The sequence below is a fragment of the Ptychodera flava genome, chromosome 14, assembly GCF_041260155.1.
Source record: "Ptychodera flava strain L36383 chromosome 14, AS_Pfla_20210202, whole genome shotgun sequence".
NCBI classification, from domain to species: Eukaryota; Metazoa; Hemichordata; class Enteropneusta; family Ptychoderidae; genus Ptychodera; species Ptychodera flava.
In genome coordinates this window covers 5,292,956-5,315,852 of record NC_091941.1, presented here as the reverse complement: position 1 = coordinate 5,315,852, position 22,897 = coordinate 5,292,956, and the positions used below count along the sequence as shown (strand labels likewise).

Sequence of the window (22,897 nt, the reverse complement as noted above, 5' to 3'; positions counted from 1 at the left end):
GAAACTGACCGCATAAACAGAATTGTTTTTCATCTTTATCTGTTACCTTTTCATTGTTTTTCTTGGGAATGATTTAAAAACACAGAAGTATTGTAATGTGAACTCAGCAGGTTTAAGATGTGTAGAGTATCAGCCAGTCAGTTGGAATGGACTGTTGTGTAAGGTCAGAGGTCGCAGAACATCCACATATGGCTGAATCCTACAGCCTACCTTACCCTGCAGATAGAGCAACAATTATGGACTGGTTTTACTGAACAACCTTACTCTGACTACAGATAGAGCAATAGCAGTGTACTGGATGCCACATCTATCTCCATCACAGAGGCAGAAATGGCAGCTGTGTTTTGCCAGAATGGAAACAAAAAATTTATCATCTGATAAAATTACTTTGTAATCAGAAAGATGTCCTACTGAAATTTCCAGACAGTTACACCTATCAAAAACTGCGTTTGACTGTTTTGGCAAGGAGGAAAACAGATTGTTTTGTAAACAGACCAATGTAAACATAGATGCTTGCTTGAAAAGTGAGCTCTATAGAATGTGTAGCTTAACCGTAACACATGATATTATGTTTTACAGTTTGCTAAGAATATCAACAAAAATTCCCCATTTTAAATGATATACTGAAACCAGGTTTTAGAACATCCATCTCCTTCTAACAAGGAAAGCTGAAATACTAGTGGGTTTTATTCCATTATTGTTCATAAGTAAATGTAGTCTATGAATCCATTTTATCAAAACATTGATAAACACATGGGACAAGCTCACAAGTCCAACATATCATCATAAAAACACTCAACTATTTGTTATGTTTTAGATATGAAACCTCAATTATTCGTTAGCTTTATGACATAAAAAAATGAAAACTATCCTGTAAAATTTGGCAAATAGTGGCGATGTGGCTGTGAGTACCAGTGAATCCTTATGTTGTCAGAGATTTACTATGTGAAATCCTTGAAAGAGTCAGTATGTATGACCCTGAGCAAGAAAATGTATTCATGACAAGTAACATTGCTCGATATTGCATTCTACTCGTGAGAAACTTGCCACAAAATAAATTCTTGCAATAAATTTCAGTGCTGTAAAATGTCAGACTGTTTGGTGATAAGCTTTAGTAGAACATTAAATTGAACAGTGAGGTGTGTTTATCATGGAAATTACAGTGTAAAAAGTGTCACAGTAAGGGCAGAGCTACATGCATCATAATTTCAACTTCACTTCATATTAATTTAGAACAATCTGCTTCGGCAGAAATGTATTTTGCTATGCTTTTCTCAAGGCGTACTTGCCCAAGGAAGCAGATGTGATGCAAGTATTTTGATTTGGAAAATGCCATTCTCATCGTAGTTGTTTTCACGATAAATACAACTGGAGGTTGTACCAGCAAAGAACAGCTTAAAATAGAACTGGAAAGGAGGTTCTGATTTTCCCATGCACGTGCACAATTGCAACAGTACAGATTTATGTATACAAGGATCTCGTAAAAAATACAGTCAGGAGGAAAATATGCCAAATATGTCTGCCTCTTTCAATGGCATTGAATTCTGTAGAACTGAGAATTCTCAGCTAGGAAAAATAATTTAGAATTTTGATGACTATCAGCTGTACATTGCTTCTGGTATTATGTACTGATTGACTTCAGTTTACTCCTTGTCAGATCAGATGCACCCACGGTAACATAAATATTTTAAACATTTAACTAACTCATCTGATATGGAACACTGCACACAACTGAATCTGTAAGTCTTGCCTATGGCTAGATATCAAACCCAGACTTATTTACATGTAGCACAGCTCCCCTTGTCTAGGACTATTGTCCCGGATGTGTCAACTGGATTCACCATCACTTTGTTACCCTGAGGGTAACTGACTGACTTGCATGTAATTACACAACATGATATAAGCAGTGAGATGTAATTGTTTTTCAACATGCATAGGTTGTGTAGCCTGGACAAAGTCATTGTGAAAATGAAAAAATTGATAAAAGATGAGCTCATAATCAGAGCTTTATATAGAGCTATTGCCAGCACGAGTTCTTAATGAATCAATGTTGTTTATATTATGGTAGATTTCAGAATATTTGTTCTGGTTTCAAGTTTCATGAAAATAATAAATGGGAAGACAGTAAAACTTTCAAATGTTTGATTGAATACTCAAATAGTTACCATTGTTACCTTGACACTTTGTGCCCAGTGCTGTGAAGTTGGCATGAATTAAGATACGCAGGAATTCTAATTTAAAATATGGACATATCATCAGATGTAACATGAACAAAACATACACAACTTAAAAAAAGTTTTCAAAATTGAATCACATACTATCAAGACCTAGGTGTGTAGAGCTCATGTTTTTGATAAATATTTATGTTTCAATTCCTTCATTGTTCAAGTTGCTAAAGTAGCATGGGGATTGTCTAGGTTTTATTGGTCATAATCTGATTCTAGACCAGAATCGTCAGTCTGTTGAAAATGACAAATCAGTAGCTGTGAATACAGGTCTGTGAAAAGTCTTTAGTGGTATGCAGACTTTTTTCCATCTCCATGAAATGAAATCTGTTAATGTTACGTTAGGATGCCAAAATTTGAATATTCCAGATTTATATCAATAAATGAGTTGGCCATTCATTTTGGTGTATCAACACAGCTAATCAAAATCTTTTTTTTGCAGAGATGGAGGGTAAAGTTGTCCATCTTTCATACAAGGATAAACTTAAACTTGTGGCATATTGCAAGCAAGTCAGTCATGGAAGATATGATCCGACTAGTTCACCACCAGTTGGAGTGTTAGATGTAATCGGAAATGATAGGAGGTAAGTCAGAAACAAAAATTCCCACTTTCTTGTGATTGTTTATAAAATTAATTCCAGCTTGTATTGAGCTGACAGCCTCATCAATTAAAGCAGGAGGTAAACCATGGTGTATTCTAACAATAGAAATTCCGTATTAGATTTTGTCTTTGAACTTTGCAGGATATTTATTAATAATTTCATAATTTTGTTATGTGACATGAATATGCCAAGTGGACAAATCTTCATGCACATGCATTAAATACATGTTCACAAAAGATGCAGTATTTTGCAAGAGTTTTACATTTAGAAATCAGACTTCATCAAAGCACAATCAAAGTATTGCAGCCTATTCACTGTGCATATTCACCGTGCAAATACCCTAAGGCTTACACTGTACATTTTATGCTCTGTGATGAAGTGAGTTCCCAACAGAATACCGGTAGAGTACATCATCAATCATCACTTGTATGTGGTAATTGATTCATGTACTTCCTTCAGTTTTCTATTAAGAATTTCATTGAAGTTTTTGCTTCTAGGGTAATGTTACATTCTGCCCTAATCCTGTATTTTGTAATTGAAAAGGTGTTACCATGTTTCAGGACATGTATTTTTTAAGATGTTGTACCTCTATTATATAATTTCTTTTCATTACTCTGTGTCAAGACTCTTGACTATTTTCCTCAAATGCTTTTCAAACAATGATGATTTTTCATGTTCTCAGGAAAGAGTGGCAGGGACTTGGTGATATGGACAGAGATTCTGCTAAGCAAGCTTTCTGTAGTTTACTGGACAAAAGATGCCCAACCCTGAAACCTTGGATTGAAGCACATAAAAGAGAAAAGGACGAACAAGAAAGAAAAAGGTGTGAATTTTTTATTTATAAAGTTTTATACTACATCCACCTTTGACCGATTTATCATCAAAATGTCAAAGTGTTCACAAGAATAGAAGACTGAAATGAGTGTACATGGAGGGTTTTATGCACTTTTACAAAACTGTAGTACTTGAAATAAAAATGCTGTTTCCATGATTTTAAGGAAAATTATCGTTCAACACTTGGCTCAATGAAGTATGGATGCAATCAATGTCAGAGTTTGTGGATGGTTCCTGTTCTGACAATATTTTACTTTATTCTGCCACAATGTTGATATTATGCTTTCTACTAATTAAAATAAAAATATAAATTTTCTCGATATAGTTGAGTAATATAGATCATGTTTTATTGTAGACTGTTTGAGGTATTTATGATATTGTTAAGTTTGTTTATTCCCTGGTGAAAACTCAACTTTAATAGTAACTTTCTTTAAGATAACTAGCCTCGGGGCCAGATATTTAGACTCAAATTTTCACATTTCTTTCCTGAGCTACCTCGTATAAGGGCTAATTTGAAAGTTCTTGAAGTAAGAAAAGATTTCCGCATCTTAGTTTTTCAAAAATTGAAAAATCTAATTTTTCCCAATTGTGTTAACATTAGGATAGCAGCAATTTTACTTTTCAAATATCGGTAAATGTCAGGTAATTTAGTACTAAACTCTACACAGTGACCCCTGAGTTTTATTGTTGATTTGGTGAGAGGATGGTTGAAAGTTTCATTTAGGAAAGTTTGAGCAAAAGTTTAAGTCTTTCACTTTCAAAATGCATACTACTGTAATGTAAGGAGACTTCTGATGGTTTACATATCATGGTCATCACATCGAATTTATCACAGTTAAGAACATCTTTTATAAGCTCACCTTTGTGATGTCATAAATTTGTCTATGTCCTTGAATTGATGTGACGCTGTACACGCACAGGAGACTATCACAGACTGTGCAGTGGCATGTCACTGATTTGCATGCATAGATTGAGGAAAAAGTGGTAGTAAAACAGAAATGGCAGTAAAATGGACCGTGCCAATAACAATAAAAATGTATTAAACAACTGTATTACGAGCTTCAGTCAGGAAAAGATAAACCCTAAGCTCTCTCAAAAACCTTGGTGCTGTTTTGACTGGTTATGAAATATCTGAAGTGTTCATCCTCTTGGGAGGTGGTTTACAGCTGCTGTAAACCCTACTGTTGTGCCTGAAATATCTGGAGTGCTCATGCTCTGGGGAGGTGGTGTACAGCTGACGTAAACCCTACTGTTGTGTCTAGTGTTCAAACTCTGGTGAGGTAGCATATAGCTGACGTTAATCCTACTGTTGTGTCGGTACAGGAGGGAAGAGGAGGAAAGACAGAGGAGAGAAGCCGAGGAGAGAGAGAGGGAAATAATGGAAGAAAATGCCAGAAAGCAAGCAGAAGAAGAGAGGATACGACAAGAACAACAAAGGTTTGAATACATTGTTGTAAAATTTTATGATCTCATCATAAATTCTTTGTTTGTAGCTTCTTTTCTCAAGGGTTTTTCTGTTGTCATGTACCGGTACAACAGACATTGTTCTGACCTGTAATTCAAATGTTGAGTCAAAGAATACCATTTGGTAGGCTTTTGTTAATGAATTTAAGATGTTGCAAATATTTACATAGCTGAGGAATCAAATTTTTCAGTTTCTATGGAAACAGAAGTATGTCTTTTCAGAGCAGAGAAGTAAGTGCATTTCTTGGAAGAGTAGTGTTAAAAGTAACATGTTGTAATGTGTTTTCCTGAGAGATAAACGGAAGGTTATTTCCCATTGAAATCTTTGCAATTATTATCCCTTTTTAATTTCCATTCAGGCGTATTAACTCTACTTACAACATTTTTACCATAGAATTCATATGTAGTTTGTCAATGATACACATCCCCATGAGAAAACCGTGTGTTCATTGTGCATTTTCTACTCTATCTTGTATTCTTTGACTAATTTGATAATTTATATTGTCAAAATATTGAATCTTTTGTATTCAATAATGTCATTTAATACTCATCAAATGGTAAAATTAGTCGTTGTTGCTACTGAAACTGGTTTTCAAATGATAATTCACCATGTGTGCTTTGATGTTTTCAAAGTTTGCATAAGTACAATTTGTTCTATAGTTTACAATTTACTTTGTTTTTGCTGCACTAAGTCAAATTTATTTTTCCTTTCAACATGTCAAGTTTATTAAGAATTTTATTGTATAACTTATTGACAGTAAGCTGAAAATGGATTTAAGCAAGAGTCCAGGAGTATAATTTTCTCACTCAGGAAAAGCATGTGTTTAATTTCATATGTCTTCATAATAACACCTATCTACTATAAAGCACTTTGAATTAGGTGCATGCTTTTTTAGCATTTTCAGATTTTCATTTCAATCAGCAGGTTTTTATTTTAGCTATCTTAACCTTTGTAAATATAGTGAACAGTTTAAAGTAGTGGATTCTTAAATTAGTGAATTGACAGAATTAGCTATTAAAATTGCAAAAAATTATACTGGCTGAAAAGACACGTTTCACAGTATTCTGCTCTTTTGTGTTCTTTGCAGGTTACAAATCAAACAGATGTTAGATCAGCAGACATACCCACAGTTTGCACAATACGCAGCGCAACATTACCCTAATAGTCCTGAACAGGTAGGTCTGTTGCCATGGCAAACAATCCAATTGGCTTAGCTGTCTGTCATCAACACAAGTAAAATAAATACACCCATATTATATCATATACTAGTAATACATAATATGCATACCCTCTTTGCATGATGTATATACACACATGTATAAACAGTATACTCTTTCCCATTACATGCAAGGTGATATACTTTGTGAAATCTGAAAGACTTAAACTTTTGGTCACACTTTCCTAAATGAAACTTTCAACCGTTCTCTTACCAAATAAGAAAAATAAAAATCCAGGGTTACCATACAAAGTTCAGAGTTAGAGAAACAAGTTACCAAACATGTACTGGATTTGAAATCAAAATGGCCACCACCCCTGTGTTATGGCTTTGGGGAATTAAATTTTTCAATGTTCAAAAAATGGTGAGACGCTGAGAATTTTTTTACAGCAAGAGCTTTAAAATAAGCCCCATAAGTAGTGGTAGGTCAGGAAATGGAGTCTGAATATCTGTCCCATGTCATATTCTACCTTAATACATGTAGGCATTAATCATGCTGACTTTATAGCTGTGTAGAAGATATGAGACTACGGCTTCATATCAAAGGAAAATGAATTCATTTGACCATATATCACTGACAGTGTCATCCTATATAACCTCAACTCCTGCATAAACTTTACAATTTCATCACTTGCAGTTATAAGAGAGTTTCAGAAATACTGCTGTGCAGTATTTAGCCTTCTTAACATTTTCTCAGACTTAAGCCATCAAAAATGACCAAACAAAACATCACAATCTTCTAATGACAATCTTTCAGAGTTATTTTTCTCCAAAATGTGTTCCCTTATAACCTTCCTGCTTTTGTCTGTGGAAGTTGAGTTATCTGCTCTTGTGAGAAGTGAATGAAATCCTAAACATCATGCAGACAATTTTGATAAGTTAGCATGCACCAGCTGAAAATGTCAAACATGTGGGAATTGCCGTATTGGTCTTAAAATACAATCTGTGACTTTGTGAAGATGAGCAGTTTGGCATTTGAAAGAAAATCTGAAGCAGTCATTATGATAGATTCTGTCTCATCTTCCATCCTGCCTTTTCAAATCCACAGTGAAATTCATGTCGTCTGTGGTGATGTCAAAGATGGTTAGTCCAACACGTGCTGTCAGGACTTGTGTTTGTCTCGCCATCATGAATGCATTTGGCTTTAGACTTTCCCTGACATACAAAGGATGTTATGCTCACTCAGAATATCAAGTATGACTTCCCATTCCATTTGAACTTGATAATGTAGCAAATGACAAGATCCTGTAATCTATCTTCAAATACAAACTTATGATCAATTGAAATTAATGAGGCTAATGTAGATTGCATGAATGCTGTTTATCAACAAAAAGAAAACAAGCTCTGCATCTCCGGTATAAAATACCTGTTGCTATGACAGTGTCAAGAATTTAAGTGAAGTCCTCTCCATGGCAACATGGACACCATCCCTCCAAGCAGTCGCATCATTTATTCCGATTGAATGGCAATGCAAGTGAGCCATAAACAGTCTCTCAGTACATTCACAACATATGGTTTCTCTTAATGAGCCTTTGTGTGATGTGTTTTGCTTGTTGTCAATGAGACCAAATCTTCCTGTCTGTACTTTGTGCATTTCATTCATGTATGAGCTTCTCCCGCTTCTGTCTTGCAGCAACAAACTTTGATAAAACAGCTCCAAGACAATTATTTTACACAGTACATGCAGCAGGTGTATCAGCAGCAGTTACAGGCACAGCAGCAGTTGGCAGGTAAGAGTTTGCTTCCTGTTATATAAAGAGATCGCTTACATCAGTCAATAGTTAGGGTAGCAGTTTTGTCATGAGACCTGGCTTACAACACTTAACACACAACATTCAGTCTTGCAGAGGATATTGCTTACGGCATTAGGCTAGTAAAGGGTGTTTTATTTTATTTTTCTGAGCTAGTACCCTGTAGCCGTTAGCAGAGCAGATTCAGGTTTGTCCTATGATATAACCAGCAGACTGGGAACAGTTTAAATTTGAGGTACTGCTAATGGTATATAGTATGACTAGCAGTGTATTTCCGATGAATCACCTTGCTTGTTGATTTCCTGCGTGTATCTGTGGAAACAAATAAAAATGCACTTAATTTGTAGGTCATAGGTTTTCCATCATCAATACCTGTTTTGAAGGAAACAGAATCAAAGTTTGAATTTCCATATTTACAAGTTGAAGTTATTTGTTTCTGAAACTCTGAGCTCTCTGTAAACAATTACAGAGTGTATTAGAGTGTGTTTTTGAACTTTACAACTCTACATCAGAAATAGCTGAGATGTTTATGCAGATATTTTAGTGTTAGGAATATTTCCAATATGCAAAAGGCTGATTCAGAATGTTGGAAAAATTAGAAGAAAATAAAAAACCTATAATCAAACACGGTTTTCCAGCATTGGATAAGGCGTTTGCAGTTACTGGTAATTCATTATCTGAAAGACAGGCATTGTTATACTCCATCCAAGTTGGATATGTGGAATTAAATTTTGTAGATGACAGTTCAGCGAAAACTAATGCTCTGACATATGCAGGTCCACTAGTTTTAGAAAACGGAATTTAAGAACTGAGCATTTTCATAGTCAATTGTGATAAAGTTAGAATAGATTTGACATGACATTCATGGGTATTCATTGTGTTTCAATTGTGGCTGTGTCGTACAGTTTGCTCTATGCCTATGTTCATTTGGAAGACATGGCAATTTACCCTAGTGTACATCATGCATCTTTATGCCATCAAACATACTTCAATCCAAATGTACATGTGATAGAGAAAACAGGGAAATATGGATGAAGATTTGCAGTCATCAGATTGGGTATATTGTCATCTCATTACCAGACAAAAAGGATGATTTGATGAGAATGCTCCATAGTCACAACCTCTTAAGGTAGTATGCGCCTTCAAAGTGAAAGATTTAAACTTTTGCTCAAATTTTCCCCAAGGAATATTGCAACCATTCTCTTTCAAAATCAAGAATAAAAATCAGGGGTCAATGTGCAAATTTTTGAACTAGAGAAAAAAAATTAACCAAAATTTACTGATATTTGAAATTCGAAATGGCTGCCATCCCTGTGTGTTACGTTACCGGTGTTAAAGGGACATTATTTGTATCTTTTGACCTCATATTGTTGCAAACAAGCAGTTGATAATGTTATTCGACTTACTGAAAGATGTCTAAAAAACGGTCTACCATAGACAACTTCCATCCCGTTTGCGTACACCGTATAGAAAAACCTTGGGTCTGAGCTTTATGGAGGGTACTGTTAACCTCAGGTTGACCTGCGATCAGACCACACTGCTAACTGCTATCTAGGCCGCTGTAAGCATCCGCGTGTAAAAAAAATAAACCACACGAAGTGACAGTCGAAAACGCAGTATTGCAGTTTCGGGATTCCCTATTACCGATCCCGTTTGCCCAGTTACATTTTGACGGTCAGTTTTTCATGGAGATCTTGACGGCCAATCCTGCTCTTAGATACACCATTCTTTGCTGCTACAGAGCACATTTTATAATGGCCATTTCAAATGCCTACCGGTACCAGCTGACGACGACAAGGCCTATAATTGCGGATCTTTTTCATCTCGTTTGTTCCTCCATATGCATATGTAGACTTGCCCAAAGCCTTTAGGCATAGAAATGTGAAAACAGAGTAAAATGAAGGGATATTTAACTTCAGTAGACAGTCACGTTATTGTCGAGGTGATCGCGAAATTGAGCAATGTACTTTGGCGACTGACACGTACATTATGTACATTGTTGGGTGAAAGCTAACTCTGCGTGGCAGGGCTGTGCCAAACACCTCGGTTGCGGCGTGCAGTTTCTCCACCAAAAACAACCCATTTTTAATCCCAAACTTGCATTGAGTTTCGTTTTCAAGCACACCCACCTCGCCTGGGTACACGATTAGCCCTGCGTACAGGTCTGTGTGTTCCCGGCGTTATACGGCGTGGAGGCCGTACGCAGAGCTTTAGGTACACGATGTGCTCAGCTGCGCTTCTTACGTAAAGCCCACTTTTGGGAGTGGGTCGGAGGCACAGAGGCCGTAAGCGAACGGGTCTAGGCAACTGTCATTGCGATGTACTCACTTTTGGTTCGAAATGCGATTCAACTGATACAAATAATTACGCGATGCACAGAGAATAACAACATTCAAACAGATCTTGTTTGTCGAGAGGTGACTCCAATCGCGAGCAGTATCAATGACAGTACTCGCCCGGCGCGGTGTCACAATGTCACCGATGCTACACACCGTGCAGTGTTCAGTCCGAGTGCGATGTTTCCAGGTTCAACAAGTGATCATGTCGTGTTTGTAAAACGAACCAACGTAATGGCAAGAAAATGCCCTAATAATCTTAAAAGTTGACGAAGATTTGTTAACGATCAAATGCACAAGAAATGCATTACTCTGTACCTGTAATCTGACATCGTTTTAGTTTTACCATTGACCCAATTGCGTCTATGGTTTTATTTGTTTCACAGTCCGTGTCATCGATACTAAAATCAAACTACAAGCAAATGCCCTGCTTAGTTTCACTATTTGACAGTAGTTTGTGATACGTGCATTTGTTTATGCGCCGTGTGCTCCTCGATATCCGTTGTGCTGAAGTTAGTGTGTAGGTCACAGGCCTTTCACGTTCCAGCTATAGGTATGTCCTTTGATGGTTGACGTATGCGTAGTAATATTGGTCATGTGCAGGGGTTCAATCATGGCGGTTGGTTCAAATCGCGCGGACTCCCTTACCAACATTGCACCTTGCCGTAAAGAGCAAGAAGGTGGTTTTACATATCCTTGAAGCCGTCCATAGTCACAATTTAGGTCTCCCATTGATTTGACCGGGGATTTCAGTCATCGAAAAAATGAAAAAAAAGTCAAAAGATACAAATAATGTCCCTTTAATACAACTGAGAAAAATAAAATTTTCGATTTTCAAAAAACTAAGACAATGAAAAATTTTCTTAAACCAAGCACTTTAAAATGAACCCCCACAAGTAGTATATCAGAAAAGCATTGTACAAGTTTGAGTCTGAATATGTCCCGAGGCGCATTCTACCTTAACCCAGCCTTTTTTCAAGGGCAACTTCATAACGATTTCCCTTATGAAATGAACATAACATGACGATGATCGATCATCTGTGAGGCATTGAAACAAACATGTCAATTATTCCAATATTGTGCAACTCTCTAGCACAGAATATATCTTGTGTGAATTGTGAGTAGATTGATTTGTCATTGTTCCTGTGGCAATATAATATTGATAAAAAGAGAAGTAAAATTAATTTCATTGTACAACATATCTTTGCCTTCCTGTAACTTAAGACTTTGATTTTCAATGACGTGCGTCAATGTTGAACAGTAAGGTTTCAATTAATATGTAATTCAGCTGATTGTGTTTCAGAAATTGTTTTATGAAAGTCATCAACTGCTTCATTGTCACTGCCACATATGCTCTTGTACTGAGGAATATGTTATATGACTGAGATCTAAATAGCTAGCCACACACAGCCTTGTGGTATTCTTGTTTTGAACCTCAACTCTGATATGACCTTTATTGTACCATAGGCTTATGAACTACATAAAAGCTTTCATGAAATTTTTGTCAACCATGTAATTAAAATGTTGGACAGATCTGGTTGTATGTTTCAGGTGGTAGATCGGTGTTCATTTATTTTGAAATTTCTTCTCCTATAATGTTGTGGTCCAGCTTTAATCTCAGTGTTACCCACTGTAGGCATAATTGAGATGGCATCCTTTTCATGAGACTGTCTGTTGTTTCGTGTCAGATAACTCATCATGGGTTCCATGCACGCTATTTGAATAAGTGTATGACTGGACACCACATAGGTAAGGTCAAGACGAGTGAAATTGTCAGTAATACATCTTTCAGGATATGTTATTCTGTCAGTGTAAATTAAAGCAATGCAAACAATGCTTGATTACGTGTTTTGATATTTTAACATGCAGGTATGAATGGACAAGTGCAGCAGCCGAATGACAACCAGCAATCTGCACAACAAGGGCAGCAACAACAAGAGACTCCATCTTTACCTGTCCCAACTCCCAAACCGGAAGAAATTGCAGCAGTTGTAGTGAATGGCGGAGGGGACAAACAAAACCACCAGGAAGGAGGAGAACAACCGTTGTCAAACAACACGGCAGAGCAGGGCGAGCAGAGTCCCAAAAAAGAACAGAAGTCACAAGACGGGGAAGATGCTGCAGGTACTGATGGTTTTAGTGATGAAAGTAGTGGTGGTTAGTATGTGTTCAGTTGTTTTGGTTTTCCCGGTGAAGATAATGGCTGGTGTGGTGTCATCTCGTTTGGTTTCTCATCTGGTATGGTAACAGTAATTTAAGTTTTTGTGTTTTGTTGACCAGTGCATGTATCTGTAAGTTGTTCCGTTTAACTGTAGTTGTTGTCCTGCATGTTCTTTGTCAAAGTAACTATATTTTTTGCATAATTATCCCTAATTTATGACTTTTGGTTTGTTTAGGCACAGCTCAATTAACGTGATCATTTGTTGTACTCTCATTTATGTGATTATTGTGTCTCACTTTATGGTATTTTGTCATCAGAAGTGATGCTCTACTTCTTCTTTTCCATTAAACCTCACTCACCAATCTAAAGAGTCCAAACTATAATATGTCACTCCTTCTGTTGTAAAAACTGTTATTATACCAAACATCATCAAATGATCTTCCAGGGCCAAGATCTTGATTGCAGCCATCCGTGCAGGTTGTTATCCATAACCCTTTCCTTCTTGTACATAATTTATAATAGTGAATATTAAAGAATGAATGTTTCATGTTCTCATTTCCTAGAAAAACATGATTTAGTTGATAGAATCACAATCAAATGAATAAATCTGAAGCCACTCAAGCTATTCGGCCTAATTTCTGGTAGTTGTTAGTTTATAGTGTGTTTGGATATTTATAATCTCTTTTTTATTTGGTTTGTTTGTTTTGTTTGTTAATTTGTTATACTGGGCATTGCTTTTTTTTTTAACTTGGAAAATCATGAACTCGGTAACCTTAAGATTAGTTTTGAAAGTACAAAGAATTTCTGTACCAGGATATGTAAAACACTAGGGCAGGCCGTAATGGTTGGTTGTGCTGTACTGTTGCCACGATATGTATTGATTAACGTCAAAGGCTGTCAATTTACAGGCTTCTTTAGATGAAACTTGACTCAATATCACTACAAAAATTGATTGACCATTAACCTTTTCTGCCCCAGTTCCCTGTAAAGAGGTCCACAATCAACATTGATAACAAAGGGTTTGGGCAAAACCATGGTAGCGATAGGATTAAAAGTAGCCTGAGATTCTTTACACACACAATACTTGCACATTCATTGAACAAGGTATTGCATTACGAAGGCAGAATGTCCCATTTATAAATTCTCATCAGCTCTTCTGCTTTTCTGCCATCAGAGGAATCCTTCCCTCCCATTGCCAATGCATCCATGTGGACAAGACCACAAATCAAGGAGTTCAAAGATCAACTGAGGAAAGACACAGAGTCTGTCATCAAGGTGGGACGTGGGGAAACCGTCACAGTCAGAGTACCAACACATGAAGAAGGCACATGTCTATTCTGGGAATTTGCCACGGATTACTACGATATAGGATTTGGACTGTATTTTGAGTGGTCTATTGCACCAAGTAATGCAATTAGCGTACACATCAGTGAATCTAGTGATGAAGAAGATGAACTGGAAGATGAGGAAGGTAACTATGGCAACAAAAATTTCAGGATAGAATATCATCCTTTGCTGATGTTGAATGTGTGATGTGACTCATAGATAGGCTATTGTGACCCCTACATGACCTCCCATCCTGGTATTTTCACTAGTGTGAATCTTCCTCAATGAAATCAGTACGGAGTTGTCAGTGTCCCTGACTTTCAAGCAAGAAACTGAAGTTTCCTCTCTACAAAATGTCAGATTTTGAATGTCATTATTAACAAAAATACCACAATGTAGGGGTAATAAAAATTGCCTATTTGGATATTTTCTGAGGTGGCTCAAAGGGAGACTGACTATACATGACATTCTGATCAAGTGTGTGAGCATCATTGGTATTTTTCACATCAAATAAAAACTTTCAATCAAAGCGGTTATTTGTAACACTGTTCTGCATACTGATTCACGTATCAAAAGCTTGTCTCAGCTTGGTATTATCACATTGAGTACAAATCCACCATAGAAATAAACTTTCCCATTTCCATTTAGAGGGCGCAGATCATCATTTTAAGATGTAAGTCCCACCCAACCATTTGTATACCGCAGTGTTGACAGTAACTTTTTGCTCTCCAAAAGTCAACATCAGGCGGAAAATTTCACACTGGTTACCACAAATAGGCTCACTATCATCCAAAGTAACTAACTGAACCAGAGAAAGAGAACAGCTTGTTTGTAAACACTCAGATATGATGCATCTGGACTGTTTTCAGACATAGCATCCCCTTTAGAGATGCAATAGCTGAACTACTGTACATTTTAATAAAAACTAGCAGGGTTACGTACAACTTCAATTTTACTGAGTTCAAGTTTGTTGTCACACTGACTCTGAGACTGAGTAGAGCACTGTAGGCCCATATGCAAAAAAGATTTTCATAGAAAGGAAAATGCAAATATCTAATGTGTAATACAAATATCTATTTACAATATTGATGACATTGTAAATACAGAATATTTTTTCCATTATTAACAAAACGTTATTTTCATTTCAAGGAGAAAGAGGTGACCTTGAACGAGGCAGAAAAGATGACAGACCACCAACCGATGAAATTATACCTGTTTACAGAAGAGACTGTCATGAAGAAGTTTACGCAGGCAGTCATGTTTACCCCGGCAGAGGAGTGTATTTATTAAAATTTGATAACTCTTATTCTTTATTCAGGTCAAAATCTTTGTATTATAGAGTATATTACACTAGATAAAACAGTAAGAAATTAACATTTAGGGTAAAATGTGTATTATTTTTGTTCAGTGCCCAAGATTATTGTATAAACAAAAGAGCCAAATGAAGGAATAAAAACAGAATATATGAGAATTTTTCTTCACCATCGAAGTATTTATTATTCAAAATGAATGTAACTGATTACTTTAATAAGCTAGGTATGCTCCGTGCCCTGATTTCATAATTGTTATCTTGTGGTCAACTCTGAAAACTTCACCCTGGGTGTTCAGGAACTGATGGCAGAATTTGCGGCAAAGTTGTATGGTGTTTAGCGCCACCAAGTGGTCAGACGTTGCAACGTTACACAGAAATAGCAATACAGCAACAATTTTTTTTTATTTATCGTGTATAGTATACCATCAAGTGTTGGAAAATCTCCACACATCAAAGTAGCTTTTGAAGTAGCTGACTAAAATCTACTGAACATCTATTAAAGTGAAACCGTGTAATCTGCAAATTAGCATTGTGGAATTTGCATACATAATGCTGCAAGAATGTGCACAAAATAATATGCTGTACAATGTAAAAATTGGAAGTTCAATTTTGAATAAAAGTTGCAATTTTGTCTCGTTGAGAAAGTGTTATTTCTCCCTGCTGATGAGTTTTGTGACCAACCCAATCATTTAATAGTTGTTCGTGTTTGCCTGAACAAGACAACACAAGGTGTATAAACAGAACATTGTGAGACGACTTTTATCTCGTTTTGTTTACATTTATTTTAAACATCACAACTTAAGCTAGAAAATTTTGAAATTTTCTGTTCAACGCAGGCAATAATTGTGTTTGAAGACGACTGCTGCAAACCTTCATGCAATTTAGCATGCTTGAGAAATAATGTGTTGGCCAAGTTCGCCGCAGTCAAAAGCTAAAAATGTAGTTTTATTTTCTCGCAGTTCTTTTTGTCTTAAATCAGGAGTATTCAGATTATGGTAAAAGTTTAGGACTGGACAAAAGGAATCATTGATTTTTAGTCAAATACAACAAATAGTCTGCTAGGCCTGGAAGAGCTATCCCTTCAGGCAGTCCTTTCAAGGGAACAAAGAGAGCGCCCTCAAGTGGCAGTCTTCCAGTTTGAACACTGGACATAGCTGTAATAATAGCTGAACTGTCAATTTTGCTTGATAAGCTCGTTTTTTACAGAAAATCCCATAATCCATGCAGTTCTACATTCTATTACACGATCCAGCCCTATAAGGCTATATCTTCACAGAACGATTCGACCACAAAATCTAAAAGCTACTTGGTTTGGGCCCTTCAGGGTTATCATTACGAGATTTCATGAAAGGAGGAAGTTTTGTTCTTTGTGTCAAAATGTTTGTGTTGCAGTTATGAATTAATCTCCAATATGCCAATTCCTTGTCACATTTGGTCCTGAGAACACTGCATTTTTAAAGATAAGTCTGAACAGAATGGAAAACCTAACAATGACACAATGGTTATTTGACTATGATCTCTGTATTTATGTAAAATTTACATTTTTATCTTTTCTTTATTAAGGAGGCATATGTGATGGTCTTTTTTTTTTATTTTTATGGAATTTACCAGAGTAACTGTGACTGTCATATCAAAGGGTGCAATTCTTAACTGTGATGTCTTACTACTTGTAAAGTTTGCAATTAATATGAATGAATACCTCCTCATTTTGTTAGAAATGTAGCTATTTATGCTTGTATTAGAATTCATGGCCTTTGCAATACTGTGAATATGGTGCTAAATGTTCGTTATTGTTTTATCACATTGTTTGATTGTACCCTGCTGTTTTTCAGTTGTCCGTTGTAAAATGGAGCCCTTTTCCACCCTGGCGTTTGGTCCAACATCATTGTATTCAATAGGGTCATCAAATCAGCATGCACAGGGAAATGGTGATGGTATCCAATGCTTTCATGCCCATGCATTGGTATGACCTTGCAGTTTTCAACTGGTTTGGGTTGACCCATATGCAGGACATGGGGTGGAAGAAGGTTAATATAGAGACAAATGCTTTATTTGGAACAGCTTTTTCTGTCTCCATGATTGACCACAATCATCAGAAGTTCAATATTGTAATAATCGGGGAAACCACTTTCCGGTCATGCACACTGAAATGAATCATAGTGTATGTAACTGATTTTTTTATCCTTTACTCAAATAAATTGTTATGTAGCTGTACACTACACATGACATGCAGAAACTGCTGTGCTTGTTTTCAGTTACTTGCTTACAACTTAAATCAGACAACACAGGCATATGAAATGAAGCTTAGAACATCACCATTCACTCAGCAACTAGAGTGCAGAGCAACTAGAGCACATTGAACCACTTCACACTTTTTCCTGTTGAACTCGTTTTCTTGTGTTAGAATGGAGAAAAGTCAGCTCAGTCTAGCACATCTAATGTTCAGTTTCCCCAATAATGATATTCATTTATGCAAAGTGTATTAGTTAACATTGTTTGAATATGCAAATCATCTGAGTTGTCACCATCAATGATGAACATACACAATTTTGCATTATGTAGTCTTGCCTATGGTAAAAAGAATCTGCTTCAGAGGAGTTGATAAATTTTTTACAAAAATGCTTGGTCAGCAGAATCTGAGAACGAGTTTCACCAAAAAAATTAAAGTTATGACTAAGATGCACGTCATTTGAACAAATTCAAGTCAGGAATCGGTACTCAGTCAGTACTCAGTACTCTTTCTATGCAAAAGTTATGATTCATAAAGTGAAAAAGCTGGACCTTTGGCGGATGCAAAATGTCGATTTCAAGGTAGGCAAATGGAAACATACGGGGATTTACTTTTAGCTCCACTGTCAGTGACAAGGTGCTTATCAGTCATAGGTTGATAGTCCGAAAGAATCTTTCCTGTCAGCTGTGCCCTTCTTGTCAGAAGACCTTTATATTTGGATTACAAGTCTCTGGGCGACATGACTGGGATTTGTGTGAATAATGAGCTGCATCTTTCTCATAACTTTTATTTTTTTGGTGAAACTCGTTCTCAGATTCTGCTGACCAAATTAAATATGTTGCTTTTTAAAGAAGCCTTTTCAGATTTCAGAATATTATCATTTAAATTTGGATATACAAATTTTAAAGAGATTTTACACATTTTTTCTAAAAAATCCTCTTCTCTTAAACTCCTTTTCCAATGGCTTGGAAAAATGCGATTTGTAGCTGTCTAGGGATGACTTGCGTTTCAAGTTTTCTTACAAATGGTGATCAAAAGACGTATGCAAAGTTTTAGGGCCAAATTCACGGTTTTACATAAAGAGTTTGTTTTTCTCTGAATAGGCTTGTCGGAATACCTTTAAATTGGTTCATATATTCCTAGGAGTGAATTTATTTTGAATTTTGACTTTATGAGATGATTTTGAAGTTTTTTTGCCACTGTTGTTTGTGGCGTCTTTGTGGCGTCTTCGTTTAAATTCGTTTGACATCGGCCATTAATATTTAAGTTTGACAACGATTCTAATTTCGACTTTGGTTTTTAGACGAATAATTACACTATAGGTCGAGGTCAAATCTGACGCAAAATTTTTGTGAGTCTCCAGTTTGAAAATTAAGTCGTTCAAGGGATTAATTTCGCAATTTTAGCTAAAAGGACCATAAAAATAACACTTCCACAAGCGATTAATTAATCCTCTTTCTACCAGGGTCCATGGACAAACCATAGAAACAAATACCACTTGCGAGAATGGGGATTAATCACTGATCAGATTGGTATTGAAAATTACGACACTTCGTTGTTGGTCCAGATGTCGGGAGTGGAATGTTTGCAGCGGCAAATTTGTTGAGCTAATCATCGACCTTTGAATTTTCAGCGCCTTGACTTTATCAACAAACCTTTCATTTTTTTCACACCTTTGTCGATTCAGTATCAACTAAGATGAGGCAACTTTTCTTATTTCTCTGGTTTTTTTTTCATTTGTATGTTAAAATTGGGGGAAATAAAATTTTAAACTGGTTATTACCTAATAAGCATGTTAATTTGTGAAACCTTTAAGACCGACAACCATTCCATACCTAATAATTTCATGTACAAATGATCGAGGGGGATACAACTGGAGAAACCGAAGAGTTCTGGCTAGCTGCCAACAGCACGCATTCTGAAGTTGCTACCAACGGTTATTACATTCGAGTTTTATATCACCGAAGATGTAAATGATTATGAGCATTGCCTGGCTGCAATGACCTGATGATGGTTTCATTGACCTGATCAGTTTAGGACATAATTGGATATCAATAAACATCAGAGAATGTTTAGTATGAGTATTTCCTCAATCAGTGATATCATGCTGGTTTTAATCGGCATACAACTGAGAACAGTGAACTCCGTTGAGGAGATAGGTTAAACGATACGTCATAATGTTACGTCAGCAAAGGCCCGAACAGGTAACATGTAAATGAGGTGCAGCCAACGGAGCTATTCATCGAAAAAGCTATTCCAGGAGCAATTTTTGAGGGCAGGGGAAATTTTAATTTTGCTAGGGCAGGGGACATGTCTTTAGGTGGTAGGGGAGCAAATTTTAGTTTTTTTGTAGGGCAGGGCGGATATCGGTTGATTGTCCTGGGGACAGGGCTTGGGGAAAAACTTTTTGAGGGGAATTGTTTCCAGGGCAGGTAAAATTGGCAAGTTTTTTTTTCGCCACAGGGCGAGGGAGCTTCCAAAATTCACGGTGGGGAGGGGAAACAGGCAAAAATAAGTAGCGAGTGGGTAAAAATGAAGTTTGAGTGTGGGAGGGTAAGTCGAAAAATTTTCTGCGGGAGGGCAAATTATGAACAGCTAATTATTACCCTCTTGATTAAAATTAGTCAGTTCACATTATTTGTCATGCACAATATATCTTATCATAGTAAGGACCTTTTTAAAAGTGCATTGTTCGTTGGCTGCACCTGTTAAATTACAAAATATTGGGGACTTTACGTAAATTAGCAGGGGGTGGTTGAGGAGGGTAACAATTTTTGAACCACTGTTTGGGGAAAGTCACATTTTTGAGTCCCTTTGCAGTGTTGCCGCCTTAACGCGCCCTTGCGACAATGTCCCCCAAACGGAACCCGTTGTCCCGCATTCTTGCATATTGCGAGTCACTTCGGCGCACTCATAACTCGACGGTGTTGGATGTAGTCTGCAAGTAATATCTGTTACAGACGATGACCTTTGTTTTCAATATTATTTTGAAGCTTACACTTATTTACTTTCGGAGCTAGCTATGATTAAATGTAATATTAAAATGCTGCACTTGATATCATCATTTGCTTGACTGTAATCCGTCTGTGCTCTGATTGGCGGCAGATAAGTATACCGCTACAATTGCCTGAAATTTAGGCATAGCGACGCGATCCTGGTAGCTTGAAATTTGTTCAGTGAAACTAATTTATTACAAAATAATACAAAATTTGATTGACAACTGACGCACGTTGTCCCCAACGTTTGCAATATGTCCCCAAAAGTAAACGGTAGTTTGACACAGTGTCCCCTTGTTTAAAACTCCTGGTTGCAACACTGTCTTTGAGGGGGAATTTGACGAGTTTTGAGCAATGTGTCAGTGCAGCAAAAATAGGAAAAAGTTTTGAAAAGACTCCTTGCCCACATGAAATAAGTCGCACAATGCTTCCCTCACTTTCAAAACATATTTATTTACTACCCTACTACATCACCAACTTTCTATACATATCTTACTTTCATTACCCCCACCAACATCACAACTAGGATCGTCTCGAGCTCCTTGTATCACCATCACCATCATGATTGTTGCTTTTGTCATTATTGTTGAAATTTTCAATCAACACTATCGATATCGTCGTCGTCGTCGTCGTCAGTGCCCTTGTGGTGTTTATTTCACCATCCTGCCACCATTGTCTTTATCGTTATATCACCATCATCGTATTCCTCATCCTCCTCCTGCTCATCCTCCTTAACATCATCATCATCACCATCATCATCATCGTCATCGTCATCATCATCATCATCATCATCATCAGTAAAAGTGAACTTCAAATGATTAAGTATCTTCATCATGGCTTCCCTTGGGGCCAGGCGCTCCTTTTAAGATTTCATACATAACTTCTATTTATAGATCCACTCAAATTATTGGTAATGGCCATTTTATGATAATGGGGTTATTACTTTAATTAATTTCAACAACACACTCTGGGTACTGAGCTCTTAAGATTGATAGAATGAAATCCTCAAAATCCATTTTAAGCTAGGGGAATCCTACCCGTGGGTCGAGCAAAGTAAGCCATTGCAGTGCATGTAGAAATGCAAGGACACACCCTTATGATATTGTCACTTTCTCGAAACGTTCACAAAAGAGTTTGAATGAGAATTCATTATGAAAAATATGTTCAATAAGTGGTGTCATTGTCAACTAGATTTCAAAGGATTATTCCTTTCTGGACAAAAGAACCCGTAATAAATTTTGACTGAGCAGTTTTATATGCATTCTTTATAAATATATCATTCGTGTACCTACATTGAGTGGTCAGCAGCACACATTTCTCTCCGTTTATTTTTAATCTAAAATTAATTTGTAAAGGAATGTTTTAAGTCTCTAGGCTGCAGAAACCAGCTATATATGCTTCGGTCTTAACCAGCTCCCACACATTTTAGATAAAGCAGTATGAACTGCATATAGAATCAGCGGGTGTGGCGAATTTCTTTACGATGTCTTTCAACAAGCAAGGCGGGAACACTCCTTTTCCTTATCATTAATCTTGTCCACTCACTGTTACCTAATGCAAGTACAAAGAAATGATAATATTTTAACTTTTGCGTAGTCATCCATCTTAAAGAGAAGAAGAGTGTTTATGGAATCGAATCATTGATTACTTTGTCACACTCAAGAAGTCAGATCTTAGCCAAGCTATATAGATGATGATCATGAGGATTTTTTCATCTATGAATGCATGCAATCACTAAAAATATAAAATATTAATGTATAATGTATGCCAGTGAAATGTGATTTTTGATTTGCTGTTGGCATCCGTAAAATTTGATTAAAGTAATCAATCATTCAATAATTGCATGAGCTAATACTTTAGTTTTATTTGCCATTTCGTGTTATCCCGCAATTTCATTTTTTCTGTCGTAAGATTTGCCAGAGGACGTTGACCGTGAAATCGAATCATTGATTGCAATCAACGGTAGAACAGCACACTGCGTTGTCGTTCTGGAGAACAAATGCTTTGGCGAGCACTAGGGATTACAATCCGAAATTGAATCCGATTCAATAGATTAAACATGAACAAATAAATAATAAATAAATCACAGTATACCTGTAAATCAAAGTAGGTGCCAAGAGTCGGGAAGATAGCTGATTAATCAAGAGGATCGATTTCCCTTTTTTCCTCTGTAATACGGATATCATCGTCAATTTTCATTTGTATCGAATCGTGTAATCCATGAATGTATTCTTACTCTGGTGAATTCCTTTCTCCGTAAGAAAACATCACATCACCGTATAAAAATCCAAGGGTCTGCGTAACTGTCATCTCCATTAAACCAAGTAGCATGTACCATCCATCCTGCAGTCTTAATCTTTCACGTTTTTCAACTCATAGCTAGCACTAATCAAGAAACTGTATTCTTCAGCAGCTTGATATTGATACCTGCAAAAATGTAATG

The 22,897-nt window shown here is 36.6% G+C and overlaps 1 protein-coding gene across 2 annotated transcripts in view; it reads left to right on the top strand.

The window, feature by feature from the left end:
- The window catches only part of LOC139149054 (Golgi resident protein GCP60-like), a 32,823-nt gene extending 15,359 nt beyond the window's left edge, over window positions 1–17,464 (top strand). Inside the window, exons 2-9 of one of the 2 annotated variants that reach the window (XM_070720575.1) lie at window positions 2,668–2,809; window positions 3,510–3,650; window positions 4,985–5,098; window positions 6,214–6,301; window positions 7,976–8,072; window positions 12,299–12,553; window positions 13,765–14,061; window positions 15,066–17,464. In XM_070720575.1, the coding sequence (XP_070576676.1) occupies window positions 2,668–2,809; window positions 3,510–3,650; window positions 4,985–5,098; window positions 6,214–6,301; window positions 7,976–8,072; window positions 12,299–12,553; window positions 13,765–14,061; window positions 15,066–15,274 (1,343 nt within the window). In that variant the 3' untranslated portion in view covers window positions 15,275–17,464. Of the gene's footprint in view, window positions 1–2,667; window positions 2,810–3,509; window positions 3,651–4,984; window positions 5,099–6,213; window positions 6,302–7,975; window positions 8,073–12,298; window positions 12,587–13,764; window positions 14,062–15,065 lie in introns of both variants that reach the window. The other variant, XM_070720574.1, reaches the window with a different exon arrangement.
- The last annotated feature ends 5,433 nt before the right edge of the window (window positions 17,465–22,897 follow it).